The 16,194-nt window shown below is 31.8% G+C and overlaps 1 protein-coding gene across 6 annotated transcripts; it reads right to left on the reverse strand.

Annotated features, from left to right (window-relative positions):
* Positions 1 to 856: 856 nt before the first annotated feature.
* LOC130973081 (pumilio homolog 6, chloroplastic-like) lies at positions 857 to 9,289 on the reverse strand. Of its 6 annotated transcripts, none has more exons than XM_057897478.1 (11): positions 9,019 to 9,289; positions 8,431 to 8,554; positions 7,243 to 7,936; positions 5,632 to 7,004; positions 5,380 to 5,521; positions 5,172 to 5,279; positions 4,405 to 4,617; positions 4,217 to 4,327; positions 2,865 to 3,059; positions 2,266 to 2,434; positions 857 to 1,521 (listed from the first exon to the last, which is right to left on the reverse strand). In XM_057897478.1, the coding sequence occupies exons 3-11, from the start codon at positions 7,873 to 7,875 to the stop codon at positions 1,496 to 1,498; spliced, it is 2,970 nt and encodes a 989-aa protein (XP_057753461.1). In that variant the 5' UTR covers positions 7,876 to 7,936; positions 8,431 to 8,554; positions 9,019 to 9,289; the 3' UTR covers positions 857 to 1,495. The 6 variants fall into 6 exon arrangements, with proteins under 6 accessions (XP_057753461.1, XP_057753460.1, XP_057753458.1 ...); XM_057897477.1 differs by having other exon boundaries at positions 8,972 to 9,289; XM_057897475.1 differs by having other exon boundaries at positions 8,488 to 8,554; positions 9,019 to 9,288.
* Between the last annotated feature and the right edge of the window lie 6,905 nt (positions 9,290 to 16,194).

Raw genomic sequence — 16,194 nt, forward strand, 5'->3', positions numbered from 1 at the left:
CAAACAGTAATAACTAATTAGATACTCTAGTTAGCTATGATCTAAATAAAACTTAACAATTTTTCTACCTATACAAAAAAAAAAATTATTTGTTAACTAAATACCTTGATTAAATAAATTAAATTATTATTAACCAATTGGACTCTTCTTGAGACTTTAAATAGATCAATAAAGCAAGAGTTGGATTATTAAACCAAAATAAGATTTCGTAGCTTTTGATGAAGCTAAGGTAAAGGAGACAATCTTTCAAGTGGATGCACATGGGTCTCTCGCTAGGTTAAGAAGAGAATGGAGGGTTGAAATATAAATCGTCCTTTCATATTGTATATTTCAATTTGAACATAAATCACAATAGACAACTGTAATTTATGGGTTTTTATTTTAGAATAATGCTATACATTCAAGTCTTTTAATGAATTAAATCTAACTAAATTAAACTATAAGACTTAGAATAATGTTAGTTATAACTTATTTTTATTATGTTAAACCAACTTAGTTAGACTTAGTTAATAAAAAAATTTAGATGTATAACATTTTTTTTTATTGCCTCACAACACTCTAGCACAATTAACTATCAATTCAAAATAAATTTGTAAGCATAAATCGTGAAAAAATCAACTTTTAATTTTATTTGTACACATTTTAGATTTTACTGTCTATATTCCTCGCAACCAAAGTAAATAAGATAAATAACAAAATGCAAAAACGTAAATATTTCTATAATTATGTGTTAATGTTATATTTATTTTATTTTATTAAAGAATCCCTGGAACCAAGACACTAAATAAAAAGTAGATTTTACTGGAAAAGTTGTTTACGCAATATCCAATTTTTGGTGGTAAAGTTAAATTCTCATTACATAAAATAGTTCTATTAATACCAACTCAAGTTCTAATTAAAGTTTACTTTTACAGACATATAATTCAACCACCTCTGTATAGCCAGCTCCATAAACCTAGTTGCGTAATGCTTAAAATATGACCCAATTAGAAACTTGTAAGCACAATAACCTACCACTTCATATTGTTAGATCATTTGTTAATGAAGCAGATGGGAAATAGAAACAACACAAATCATATAACTTAACTAACAGACAAAACATGCAACCACAAGAACTAAGGAGCATCAATTAGGGGTGACAAGCACTAACAACCACTGCTCCCATCTATATCCAACAGCACACACTAAGCAGAGAACATCCATTAAAATTTACATCAGGAAGGTTTCCTTCCAAATAATTATACTCACAACATTTAGAACCAATTATTTTTAATGACATAATTACAGTAAGTCCCAAGTACAGATGTATATATATATACTAATGTCTCATGAAATCATCACTTGATTCTTGGAAGCTATCAAAGGTGTTGCAGTAATAGCAAGTTCAATGTCTTAGCAACTTCCTATGATCAGCAACCGAATCTAACGGGTTGAGGTTGTGAGATTTGGATGCCACAGAAGCAGTCCTGACGACCTGTGTTATCTCTGTATATAGTCATCCTGATCTGGGTGTTTGATCATCTGCACAAAAGCGTATAAGACAAGGTCTCAACTAATATATATATATGAAGGCAAGGAAATTCTCACTAAGGACATGTACAAAGTTCTTGGTTGAGCAGGTTGAAAGTGAGAAGATGGGAAACAGATAGTATGTTGGAGACATTTTCCAACCGCGGCAAATGAATTAAAGATAACCAAAACCTCAATGCCATCCTCAAATTGAGTCTTAGAAAACTGATGAATCCAAAAGGCTAGAAGATGTACTTGTTGATTTCAATTGAACATGATTCAATCCAAAAGATCCCTAGTGCTTCTGCTATATCAACACCAACCAAGCCTAGATAGAAACTCTTTTACATCAAAGTTTGATCGGACATTCTTATATTAGAGCATTAAGCCACTTGGGATAAGGGTAAGCAAGGAAGAAAGTCTTTAACTATATTCTCCAATAGATTCACTACTACTAATGAAGATGACATCAACTTCTTCTGCTCAGTAACTATCAGTACCGCTGAAACGTAGAGACTAACAAGTTGATATCAAAAGAGAGAAAAAGACAGTCCCCTCCCCATTGTTCCCACCCAACTCATTAGTCCAAACATTGATTACATGATATAAGCATAGTTAACAGAAGTAAAACCATGATACGATGATACGATTTCTCAACATATAATATAATAAAACAAGGATTTTCTCCCATGAATATGCAAACTATCCAATTCTACATCAATATGAATTCATATATGCTTTAGCAGTAGTGCACACCTCCAAATTGCTGTTCCAACCGAGCCACAATGTGTTTTCCGTAAGTGTATTTCTTCAAAGCATGAGCATGAACTCTGATGTGAGAAAGCAAGATTACTCGCTGATTTTCAGAACAGATATCAATAACCTTCTGGATCACATAATTCGCAAATTGGTCTTTCATCATGATCTGCAGTGAATCAAAATAGGATTTAGTAAATAAGTGTAGCCAAGATCAAACGCCTCGCAAGTAGAAAATTGATACTGTTTATTAGTGTTATACAGATGAACTTAAAAATTCCCAATGCCTGTAATGAATTAGAACAGTCATGGCATGTGGAAGAATCATTGATACCCTATAAGCATGCAAAACACAAGTTGACAACTATCATAGATTCCTCATTTTCTTTTATGGAAGCTAAGGAAGCATAATCTCGACATTTGAAGCATTAAACATTCTTCTCAATCCTAATATATTTATCATCAATACATTTCAAGGATTATGGACACTTTTCATCAATATCTTACAAGCCAGTGAATGAAGAGTTCATTTCTTGTATGAGGCCAGTGAAAATTCTTAAGAATTATAACACAATTAAACTTGTCAAGTTTACACTTACCAATAAATTGTCATTTCGTTCTTCATGTCCAATAATCTCGGAAATTAACAACTCCCGTTCAGTGGCATCTCCATACTCTAAACATTTCTCTATGACATTTGAAGCGAACTTATGCTGGCTTAATTGAACAATATGTCCTGATAGCTTGCTAATGATTTGGCTCCTTTCCTGAGCCTTTCCTCTCTCCAATACATGCTATAACAAGAGAAACCATCAAGGCTCAAGTTGACCAAACTAACATAAGAAAGGTAAGTAAATCATTACACTATGCATGCTTTCATGTGCATTCATCATCTGCCTATGTTACACAAAATTCAAAAAGAAAGAAGATGACTAGAAAGATTTAGGAGGATAAGAGATCCTTCTTGAAGGAAAAGAACAAATAGTAGCACAAAGAAATCAGTGATGATTCTTTATACAACAATTACAATCTATGATCAAAAACAAAAAACCTGACAATGAATTTTGTTTATTTAATGCTACTGTTTGATTACAAAATTTGTTACCCACATACCGTACAAGCAAGGCCCGAGGCCACAAAAACAATAAGACAATAATTTGCAGTGTGACAGACATCTAACAAATTCATTGTCCAGAATATACACCCAGCTCGATTCATCACATTCTGTCATGTAGGACATAATGGCATACTACATAATTCTGACTACTGGACATTGACTTAAAATACCATCGGAGCAAGGAGAACGCACATTCTCATTTTCATTTCTCAATTACATGGACTAGCTCCATAATGTAAAAGTACCCCAAATTCCCCAACAATTCTGAAACTTCACTCCACATAAACATCTTATAAATTGTAAACCTTTTGTAATGAGAAGCACTTCATACATAACAATGTACAAGAGAATACGATCTAAAAAATATAAAAGAATCATTTTAAAAAAAAATATCAAACTAGAAAAGACATGGAAGCCTCATCATTAAATTAAAGTATCATCAGAAAGACACTTGGCAAACAGAAAAAGAATATTTAGGAAGGAAAGCAATTGGAAGGTAGAGTGGGAAGGAAATGAAAAGAAGATATGAGCATGTGAAATAATGTAACTAATAATGAGACTAACAAATTATGCTATTTAGCAGGCACGGTAAGGTTGTAATACATGTGCTATCAGTGTCTGGTGGCTTGTAGCCATAATTGCTGCTCATTCTGCAATAACTTAGGCCTGATACAAATGCTACATCTTAAAATCATATACACAATGGAAGGGACAAGCATATAACTAGATGCAACTTGTCACTCGAAAGACGAGACACTTTCGTTTGTGTACCATAAATTCCAGAAGCTAATAATCAACACTATGATATAATATTAGAAGGAGCAAATGACTAACCTGGGTCACATAATTACCATACTGATCTTGGGCAAGTGCATAAACAGACTCTAAGATTTCATCCACAATAAACTGACACTGAATCTCATCCGTACAATGCTCTAGAACTCTCTACAAGAATTATTATCGTAAGACACAATGCATGGGGAAGTTTAAGCAATTGCTTTAAGGAAGGCAAAAGCACTTACCTGTATGACTCGGCAACCATAAGGGTGCATTGACAGAATAGCAACTTGACCACGGAATGCAGAAATTATAAATGCAATTTTCTTGGTTGGAATAGATTCAATGCATTTCTGTATAACATGATTCCCATTTTGATCGCGTACACATCTCATAACATGTCCATCTAGCTCACGAACAAGCTGGGCTTTTTGTTCAAGTTCAATAACCTCAAGTGCCTGCATGGGAGTAAATCAAAATAGAAACATGACAATACTATTAAATTTGGAACAGAGACAAGGTTAAAAACATGTTCAAAGCCTTATAGTGCCATTATCCTTCAAAATTCTTGTACAGCTTTTAAGGTTAAATAAAACTAGTTACCAGGGACAACCAAGTAACAGAATTGTGGCTTAAGCACTTAGTGCAACAATGGAGTTTCCTGTAGCCTAAAATAAATGAAAGTATAATATGCTTATTATGCCCAATCCTCACCATGTCCAACAAAATTGTTTGACAAAATTCATCCTGTTTTGCCCTCTTCCATTCAAGTGAAAATTTTGGATTTTGAGATTCTCTATGATTTAACTGTTTTGATGTGTTATAAATTCTAATAAAGCAGCTGAAGAACAGATGATGCTGAAGCAGACATTTTTCTCAACCCTCCGATGTAGAATAAAGGGTAACAAGAAAAAAAAAGAAGATCAAACTAAAGATGTGGCCTTTAATCCACATGACTAAATTAATGCATACTAATGCCATAAAGCTACAAGAATCAATATGAATTGCATACCTTTTGGATTACACGGCAGCCATACATCTGCAGACTTAAAGGCAATATCTGACCACCTAGTCGACTAGCAAGTTCCCTCCTCTGCTCAGGGCTTCCATACTCAAAAAACTACACGGGAGAAAAACGACCAGTTAGAGCCAAATGGATTTTGGACAACCATAAACCACTCTTGAAGTTAATGACAATAAACAATAGATGACAAGCACACCTTCTGTATTACATAGTTACCAAATACATCGGTCATTAACTTCGAAGCATGTGGAAGAACTTCTTTGAATACCAATGCCTTCTCTTCAACACTGCAACTTTCCAACTTCTGCTGTATAAATCGACTCCCATGCTGATCAGCACTGGGGCCAAAAACTATGGTTTAGTTTTCAATGTGAAGAAATTGATAAGTTAAATAGGTGGAAAGAGAACTGGAACAAAAAAAGGGAAAAAAATACAAAAGACTACTTGCCTAAATTCAACAATGTGTCCAATAATATCAGATAGCTCAAATCTGCGACCTTTGCCAGATTTTAACTCTTCAAGAAAATTAACAACTTTCGGGTCATGGGCACTGTCAAAGGATCTATGTCCTTGCCATCCAGATAATACGCCTCCATTTCTACCAGAAGCTGGGGAAAGCTTCATCTCATTCCTTACTCCTGGAAGGCCAGGACTTCCTTCTGGGTATCCAGGCAAAACAGGACAAGGAAGCGGTGAACTTGGATACTGCATTACATAACCCATGTTTGTTGGCGGACCAAAATAATTAGGGATGGGGATTGTCAATCCTCCTCTTCTTAAGTTCATATTTGCACCACTTCTCTGATGATGTAAATTCTTATCTTCCAAATAAGCGCCACTTGTGGGCCTCTTTTGTGAATCAAAAGGACTAATCTGGCTAACACCACTTGCCCTCGGTGCCATTGGATCAAAATGACCAGAAACACCATATCCCTCGACAAAAGGCTGCTGGTGATATTGCATGTACATAGGATCAGTGAAAGAAGGCTGCATAGTAAATCCGTATTGCCCAGGGAACTTGTTTGCATGTGTCATTTCAGCTCCATGTGAAATGCTTCCTCCAGCAGAAAGCCCTGGTATCATTGGGGTATAACTGGAACTAGTAGCCCCGTCAACAATATATGGTACAGCACCATGAGGAGGGTATGCAGGAATATATGAAGGAACAACTGAGGGATTTATAGTGTATCCACCAACATATTGTGGAGTATACATGCCTGAGGCCTGCAAATTAGTGTAGAATGGATTTGGTGAAGTCATGTAAGCTGCTGCTGCTGTGGCATATAGTGGAGGTGTAAACCCAGATGACTGCAGTAGTGGCTGGACATCAGAGGAGAACTTGCTAGCATTATGAGGAAACTGCTCCCTAACAATGTAGGCTGAATTCACATTCTGAGAGTTGGCATTGGGAACTTCACATGGATTGTTTTGTTGCTGGAACATCTGTTGTTGCATTAAATTATTCTGGTAATCAGTCTTCCATTTTTCTTCATAACTCGGGCTTTCTGAATTTGATAGATTAGATACACTTAAAGCCTTCAATTGAGACTCCACAATTGAAACATCTAAGTCGCTAATACCCATGCTACCAGTGGATTCAAGAGATGATGAGCTTGCAAGAGGAGCATTGGTACCAGCACTTGATGACATCCTCATATCGTCTGCACCTACAATGGGTTTACCAACCTCGACTGAAGGGACAGTAGGATCACGAGAAGAACTGGAGACAGCATCCAAATCAATTGGTTCATCCGCCAGTCCACAACGACTGACAGAATGAGAATTACTATATACAGGTAACATGGTATGGGGGAAATCTTCCTGAAAGTTTGAATTTGGAACAAAAAATTATGCTTCCATAAATCTCAATATTTCTTTGGAGGCAACCAAGAGTCAAGATTTAAAAATAATAATAGTAATAAAGAACAGTAAAACTATGGGATTAGTACTGAAGGAAGCAAGCAAAAGGTGAAAAGGATCTAGCAAAAGCACATGGAACTGTAACACACACAACTGAATAGATTTCAGACAATTTAGAAGTTGATATAATAGTAACCACCTGAATCGAGTCAACTATATTTTTGCACTGTGACGGTAATGATGCTGATGCATCTGGTCTACTCCATAGACCATCTGTCTTAACTAGCTCATTATCATATGGCTGCTGCAGTGAATCATCCTCAGACTCCTCCCTATGCGTTGCAAGAGTTCCTTGCGGTAAATGAAAAGAAATTTTACTGCTATCATCTGCAGAAGAAAATCCCCAATTATTCCTAAAATTGCTAATATGATGGCGATTTTCCCGAGAGATAAGAGGAGGAGGAAGCCTAGGGTTTAGGTTGACATTGGAATTGTAATATGCCAAATAAGCTGGATCGGCTCGTAATTGTTCCTCAGAGTCATATTTTTGCATAGCTCTGCTCAAAGTTGCCAAGCTTGCATTCTGAGTGGTGTTCTGTTGGGATAACAAGTTTTCTATAGCAAGAAATGAGCCTTCCATACTGGGAGGAGCACTTCCACTGCGATTGGGTGCCATATCCCTTCCACTACCATGGAATCTATGCCCCTGTACAAGTATACCTAAATCTTCTGTTGCCATGTTACGAGCTGGTGAACCAAAAGTAGAACCCTCCTTAAGAGAGGGCCACTTACCCCCAGCTTCTGAAATTCTAATTGGACTTTCGGTTGCCATAGTACTGCAAGATTACTTTGCCCCTTTTATTGAAATGGAGACCATAATATTACATTGCCTCCTAAAGGACACAACCCAAAATTGTAAGGTCAGCATAAACAACTTCAAACAGGAATTAAACCTTTTAGTATTACTATTGCTGTATCAGAGAAGAAAAGTAAACTAACAGCATCGAAAACAATACACTCAATCCATAATTTACAGTGAGTAGTGACAAATGGAATTAATTGGACACTTCAAACAAATTGGCAGGATTACTAACCACATGGGAAACTACATAATGTTAAATGATGCTGATGTTGTGTTTGTTAAATTCACTGAAAATTCAAAACGGAAATGTTGGAGGCTCAAATTTTATCTCAGGCATACATATCCACCCACCTTTCGTTGACAACAACCATTTCAAGTAAAATTATAAGTTACAAACTCCTACCCATCCATTTTCCAATAAAATCACATGCACAGCACAAGATGGAAAACAGGAAAACCACGATATCATAAATTTCCAAAAGGGTTAAAAAAGAAGAAAAAGATATCAAATTCAGTAGCTCATACGTAAAATAGAAGAATCTGAACCAATTGCACTTTATGAAGAAACCAAGTCAGCCAAACCTTGTAGAAAGGGTATAAACACTAAGCAGCAGCATGTGCAGAAATCATCCCTCCATTTCAGGAATGCCTGAAGGAACAATCAAAAGACTTCAAGTTTCTTTCCAGATTGAAAGGAAAAAAGAAAAACATAAAACAAAACATTTGTTTGTTACCACAGAAAAGAATTCACTCATCACTATGTTTCCAATTAAAAAACAAAAATAACTAACAAGCCAAATTCACTGGTCAAACTACTTTCTCACCCCTATCATCTTCTCATTGACCAAATAGACGAAGAAAGAAGAAAGGGGGAAAAAGAAGCCCCAACTTTGCAGTCAGGAGTGAAGATCACGATCACAAACAAACATCATAATAATCACAACCAAAACATGAAGCACCCAATATCACTAGTTCACACATATCAGAACCCCATAAATAAAAAGGAAAGCAAGAAGTTCATGAGAAAATTATTCATGCACATATGCAGAGATAGAGAAGAACTAACATGATAATCAAAAGGGAGAAGTTGAAGCACGAAGAAAACGACACAACCTTAGAGGAGGATAGCGAAGATTCTCCTCAGAGTGAAGATTCACTATTCCAAAACCCTAGATTCTTCAGAGAGAGAGAGAAAGAGAGAGAGCGGGGATAGAGAGAGAAAGCGGGTACTGATGGGTGCGCTTTGCTTCTTGAGTCGCTCTCTTTCTCTGCAAAATTGAAAACAGAAGAAAAAAAGGGAAAAAAAATTGATGGGTTAGTTTTTGGGGTCAAATAGGTGCAGTGTGTTGTTGAAATGGAAAGAGAGAGAAACGGATTAGTATTGATTGTTAATTTTAAAAGACTGCGTCTGCAAATGGATAAAAAGGAATGAATTTAGGGGTTACTCAAAAAAAAAAAAAAACGAAAGCGTTTATTTATTCTAGACATAAGGTTCTTTGGTTAATTGAATCCTCGTTTGTGAATTGAGGCAGAATGGGACAAAGTAGGTAAGTGGCCAAAATAATAATACGCATACCATTTAGAGTACACGTTTCCCCTTTTTTCTTTTTTCAATTTTTCCATTCAAAAACTAATCTTTATTCATACGAAAAGACTAAATACAACTATACAATTTGGCCGTTTCTAATAAATTTCCAAAAATTAATTCAATTTTATTTTTAGTGTTTAAAATAAATTTCAACTTTTGTAATAATATTATTGCAGTTTCTCAAATTAATTTAGATTAATTGAATAATTAATTTATTTATTTACTTAAATAAAAATTTAATTTAAATTTGTAATTTAAAAAATATCATAAAAAAATCAACAATTATTCTCACAAAAATAATGCTATACATATAAATTTTTTTATAAATTAAATCCAATCATATTAAATAATAAATTTAAAATAATACTAGTTATAACTAAATTTTATTATATTAAACTAACTTAATTTAACTTGCTTAATAAAAAAATTTAAATGTATAGCATTATTCTTCTTGCAACCACCTCTTTTTTCCCTCCCCTTGATCTCCTTTTTGGATATTCTTCTTCACATTCTATATTGTCATTCATCTTTACATAAATAGAAGTTAATAAAAATTTCATGTTCTTAATATGAGCACACACTTTCTAATTCATTTATCGCACAAGTGAATGGAAAATAAAAAATTAATAATATCTCAAAATCATCATTAATAAGACAGAGACAATTATACTTAAAATACATCGATATTCCAATGTGATATTGTATGTAATTATATAAATAACTGACTTCTAGTATACAAAAAGATCATCTAGCTAGATAGATCTCAAATTAGCATAAATCAAATAAGAGTATTGTTTTTTAAAGTCAGTGTATTTAGCTTAGTTTGCTCCTTAGTTTAAAAAGGTCTAAGAGTCCCCCCTCCCCCCTCTTTCTCCCCTTTCACCAAGCTTGGCTCCTCCCATCAACGAGGCTGGCTGCAATTCGCACATATAAAAACACATGATTAACTCATGGTGAGAAGAATTTAAAGGTTCTTAGAATGGTAAAGAAAATGAATAAAACTATATAAGGAAATATAGATTCATAGGGTGTCCTAAGTTTTCATCCCAAATATTACTCATCTAAGGATTTATCGAATCTGTTAAGGCTTAGCCCAACTAACGCCCAGGCTCACCTGGCCCATGGACAACCCAATCTCTTCGGTCGGGTCTATGTACATGGCCAGTCCGATCTACGGTCAGAGTACACCCATGTCACCAGTTATGTGCCAGCTGTGAGAAAGAAAGCTTTCAGGAAAGAGGCCTCCTCCCGTGGGGCCTGTCCTACTGACAGGGTATATAAGGGGAGGGGTCACTAACAATATTACACACTTTTTTCGCTTGCACACCTAACTAACTTGAGCATCAGAGTGTCTTTGTAGATGACACCCCCATGTACGTGAAGAATTTGGGAAGTCATCTTCCCCCACAGCCTTTCTACAATCCGGAATCAAGCGGAACCCACTCATCCCTGGAGAACCTTCTCCAACCCGTCAAGTACCTGAACTACCGAACAAAATCCACTTTAACATATTATCACTTCAATCCTTTAATGCAAAATCTCAGCCTAAAATTTTTTAAAAAACTCCAACATCACCTCAACCTTCGTTACTTTTGTCCATGAGATAAACATAAATATATTTCATACAAATTCAACACAAAAATAACGAGCATATAGTTACAGGAATCACAACCAAATACACACTCAAAACAATATATACATATGCAAATGATGAATGCACTATGAACTTACATATTAGTTATATTGTCAAATCACCTCACAATAGAAATAACTAAAACCTCCTTCTCTATCTTAGAGAAAAAGTGCGTTGTTATTTTCTTTCTAAAAAAACCTACCTGAAAATTGCATGCGAGCATATAAGACCGTCCTTACTATCAGAAAGAAATCACACACAACCAATAGTATTAACATCGTAATTCCTCATCAATATATTCATGTTAATATTATCACAAGAAAGTAACAAATCTCAGTACCAGATCAAATCTCATCATTTCATTTGTCATCATATTATTATATTAGAACATCATCATCAATATTATTTTATTTAAACATGTTACGTATATACTAAAATTAGCTACTAAAATTAGTTATTAGTATAAAATATATATTAAAAAGAATTAAATAACATATATATTTAATTATTTATATAAAAATACATAATAATTAATTTTGATGTATAATTAAATAATATTTTTATATTTCATTTATGATCATCATGTCACCTATTGGGTTTGATTTGATCATCATATACGACCTATGAGTCTAAATTATCTAAAAACAACTTTCTCAAACTCAAGGTGATAGTTTTGAGTTGTCTCGGGCTCCGTGGTGAAGCTTAATTAGGGTAATGGGGGCATGGTTCTTTACTTCTTTTAAATTTTTTATAAAAAAATTAGTAATAATTTTTAAAAAAATAAAGATTAATTTAATTGGTTCAAATGCTTTGTTATAATTAGGATATTCAGGTTCAATTTTAAAATTATCTAATCATCATATTTGTTACATTGCTTTGTTTTTTATTATAAAAATACGTTTTGCTTCTCACTCTAAAATGAGGTATTTTTTATTTATTTAATTTAATATTATTTTATATATTATTTAATTTAATTTAATTTTTTATATGATAAAAAATATTAAAATATTTAATAAATATTGATATTATTGTATTTATATAAATTGATACACAAATTAATAAATATTATAAATTTTAATATTTATCTTTTTAATTTTTTTATATATTTTATACGAATATATTTAAAATTTTATACAAAATAATAATAAAAAATAAAAAAATTGATACAATTTTTAAGAAAAAGACTAATATTAAAAAAAAAGAATATATAACTTCTATAATATCAACACTTATAAATAATTTTTTTACTTCAATAAATTACGAAAAAAATAAAATATCAAATAAATTTAACCTTAAATTTTTATATTAAATTTTTAGTCCTCCAAAATTTTGTTTCAAGCAGGAAAGCTTTGCCTATACGTTGAATTCTGACATATGTGAAGTTTCTTTCATTGCCTGTCTCTTACGCCGCAGCTCTTTTTCATGCAGGCAAGATTTCGTTGTGTATATATGTAGAGATACAATTCCGATCCTACCAAAGAGTTGCGTATGCGAGATTTCATCATGTACGCGAGATTCCATTGCTGCTGCCAATTTTTCTGCATATCTTACTTTTCAACGCCACAGTACAACTTTCAAAATCTATAAAAATTTTCACAAAATCCTATAAATTTCGCTCTTCAAATATATAAAATTAGACGAATTATAATTTTTAACAAAGCAAATCTCGTCTCAATAAGACTCCAACAACTAAGTTATAGCCTAGCCAAAATATTCCAAAATCTATAGAATTCTGCATGCATATTTTTTTATTTCTCTCACAAGTATTTTATTTTATTTTAACTTATAATAAGTTATAACTATAGTTCTTTTTTTACAAGCAACGCATTCCTATTCAGCTTCATCATAAACCAATATCATCGTTCTTCTGGTTAAAATGCCAAATCATAAATTTTTGTTAGAATAAAGAACTAAAACTCATCAATATCATGAAATTGTTTGTAGGCCGCCTTATTAGGAAGCCAAATCATAGCTTCAAAAAAATTACAGGCACATTGTTCCAAGTATTATTTATTTATAACAAATATAACAAGTCAAGCGAAACCAGATAAATAAATAAATAATGAGAAATATTAGAAGACTAACATATTTTATTAATATTAGCTAATATTTTAGTTTAGTATTTTATTTTCTATAATTAAAATTTAAAATTTAATATATAAATATTTTTATTAACTAAATATTAACTAAGATAATAAATTTTATTGATTATATAATATTATTGCTAATTAATATCAAAGCAATGCAGGTCAAAGCATTTTAATGAACTGGTTCTCTAATGAAAATACTTTAAATATTAATATTGCCACAAAGTAAATGTTCACTCACTCGATGAATAATCAATCAATTTATTCTTTAATTGCTTCAGAACCAAAAGGAATAACTGATGATACTTTACAAAGAGAATCTGGCTAATATATATTTACTTCAAGCTTAGAACAATTATTTAAATAAAATACACTAAGAAGTAAATTTTTAAATGAAATCCCAATTTAGAATCACTATAGTGATATAATGGTAATTAAATTTCAAGGTCTCATTTTACTAATTTTTTCTTTTTTTTTTTTTTCAAAGCTTGATCCCAGTTTAAAATACCTAGGATTCCTACATTAGAGGAGTATTCAAATTGGTCAACGCAAGAGAATTTATTAGAGCCAATACATATGTCTATAATGCACCAAATTTCTCAATATAGACTCTCCAATATCTACTCATTCTATTTTAAGAGTACTAACTAGGTTTAACAAATGCTTTAAACTTTACTCAAGAGAAAAGCTATTGCGATCAAATATATGCCTGAATATGTAGCAACTAATGCGTTTCTAAATCTTGATATAAAAAATGTAGAATAGTAATTTCTATTTTTTAATAATTGAAATAAAATAAAATAGAAGAAGAAAATGGCTAGGAAATATGGGTGTTCATGGATGCGGATATAAATCCGATCCGCAAGGTTATCAGATCGGATCGGATTACGGATTTTATGTAGGTATTCATATATTCGCATAAATAAATAGGTAAATATTCTTTTTATGTTTTATTTTAACTAATAATTATCCTATATGTTGTATTATTTTATTTTTATTATTTAAAAAAATATATTTAATATTATTTTAAAAGTAAACATGTTTAAAAGAATAGTAAAAGAGATTTTATTGATTTTTTAAAATAAACATAAGCTTTTAAAAAGTATTTCATGTTCTGTGGATATATTCGATATCCAATCCGATTTGCAAATGTGCGGATCGGATCGAGATTTTGGCCATATCCGATCCACGTTCACCCCTACCAGAAAGAGAAACAGAACAAAGAAAGAGAGATAAGGAAAGAACGAAGATTTTTATTATTTTTTATAAACTTCTACGATATAAAAAGGAAAAAAACTAAGGCCAATTCTTCGATATAGATATACGAATAAATTTACACATGTAGATTTATATTGGAGGAGAATCTGATTGACAAGTATCCATTCAAAAAGATAACTTCTGTAGATCATTGAATTGAATGGCAGCTGTACGAATGTCAATAAGGTTGCGTTTGGTTTTAAGAATAGGACAGGATAAGACACTGATGGGTAGAGACACAAAATTTTGTATTCTTGTATTCTGTTTGGTGATAAACTAGAACAAATTATAAAAATTCAATTTATTCTCATTTTTTCCATTCAAAATATTTGAGATGAAAAATATAACAATAAAAAATATAATTATAAAAAATTAACAAGAATAATGAAAGAAAAAATAAAAAATAAATTATGTCTCTTGTTAGTGTCTCTGTGTCCTTCCTGTCCGGATGGACACAAAATACACTAATTCAGTGTCTCTGGACACATTGTCTCTGTCCATGTCTCCTCTGCCAAACATAATTTTGTGTCTCAGTGTCCTTATCTCAATGTTCTATCTCTGTAAACAAACATAGCCTAAGAGTTCGTGAATGGTAGTGTAACTTTTTTGTTTTTAGTATACAAAACAAAATATAACTTCCAAAACAAAGAAATTACGAAACAAAAATTAATCAGAATAAGGTAGTCCCTCTACAATTATTAGTTAAGATGTTCTTAACTTTAATACTTAGTTGATCAATGAATGGTGGTGTGACTTTTGAGATTAAGAGAAGTTGATTAAATTAATTAGAAATAGTGTCATTAGTCATCAGTTAGGAACATTCATATTATATTATTGGGTTGGATATCCTTTGGGTTAAAAAATCTTAGAACAATATACGTAAAAAAATTTTATAAATGGGCTTAAGAGATTTTTTTTGTAACAAAAAGTTTTTTGAATGAAATGCGCTGAGCCAGTTATAATTACTAGCACTATTAATTATATTCTCAGCAATAATAACAATTAGACACACTTATTACTATAGTAGTTATAATATTAATAACAGTACAAATAACAAAATTCGTAACCACGGTAATAATAATAATAATAATAATAATAATAATAATAATAATAATAATAATAATAATAATAATAATAATAGCTACAAGATAAAAAATGTTATTTATATTATTAACATTATGATTTAATACTTTTTTTACCCTAATAAGTAATCCTAAAATAAAATAAGATAGACTAATTTAGTGATTAAAATTTGTTCAACATTAAGTTGTTCCATTAATTATTTTTTAAGAAATGAATTGAGATAAAAAAATATAAAACAAAAAAATTTGTGTAAATATTATAAAAAAATAGAAAAGCTCTTATTATTTTATTAAATTGTATTATTAACATTAATGTTGGTAATAATATTATTACTTTTGTTATTATTAATATTCTATTTGTCCTAACGATGTTGGATGATATATTAGCCTTAAAACGGATTTAAGATTTTTCCTTGATATAATGACACATCCAACAATACCTTGTAACCATGGTGGAAGATCTTCAGTCTCTCGATGATTCTCTTTTTTTGAACTGAAAACTTTATTAACCATTAAGAATAATTAACTATTGAATAGTACTAATAGTAATGGATCAGCCTTTTGGTTTTGTTTTAGTCAAAGGATCATCTTTTCATTTAACTTGGCTTTTTGTTACAAAAAATAATTCCTAAGCATATTTAA

This window comes from Arachis stenosperma, chromosome 4, assembly GCF_014773155.1.
Source record: "Arachis stenosperma cultivar V10309 chromosome 4, arast.V10309.gnm1.PFL2, whole genome shotgun sequence".
Classification (NCBI taxonomy): domain Eukaryota; kingdom Viridiplantae; phylum Streptophyta; class Magnoliopsida; order Fabales; family Fabaceae; genus Arachis; species Arachis stenosperma.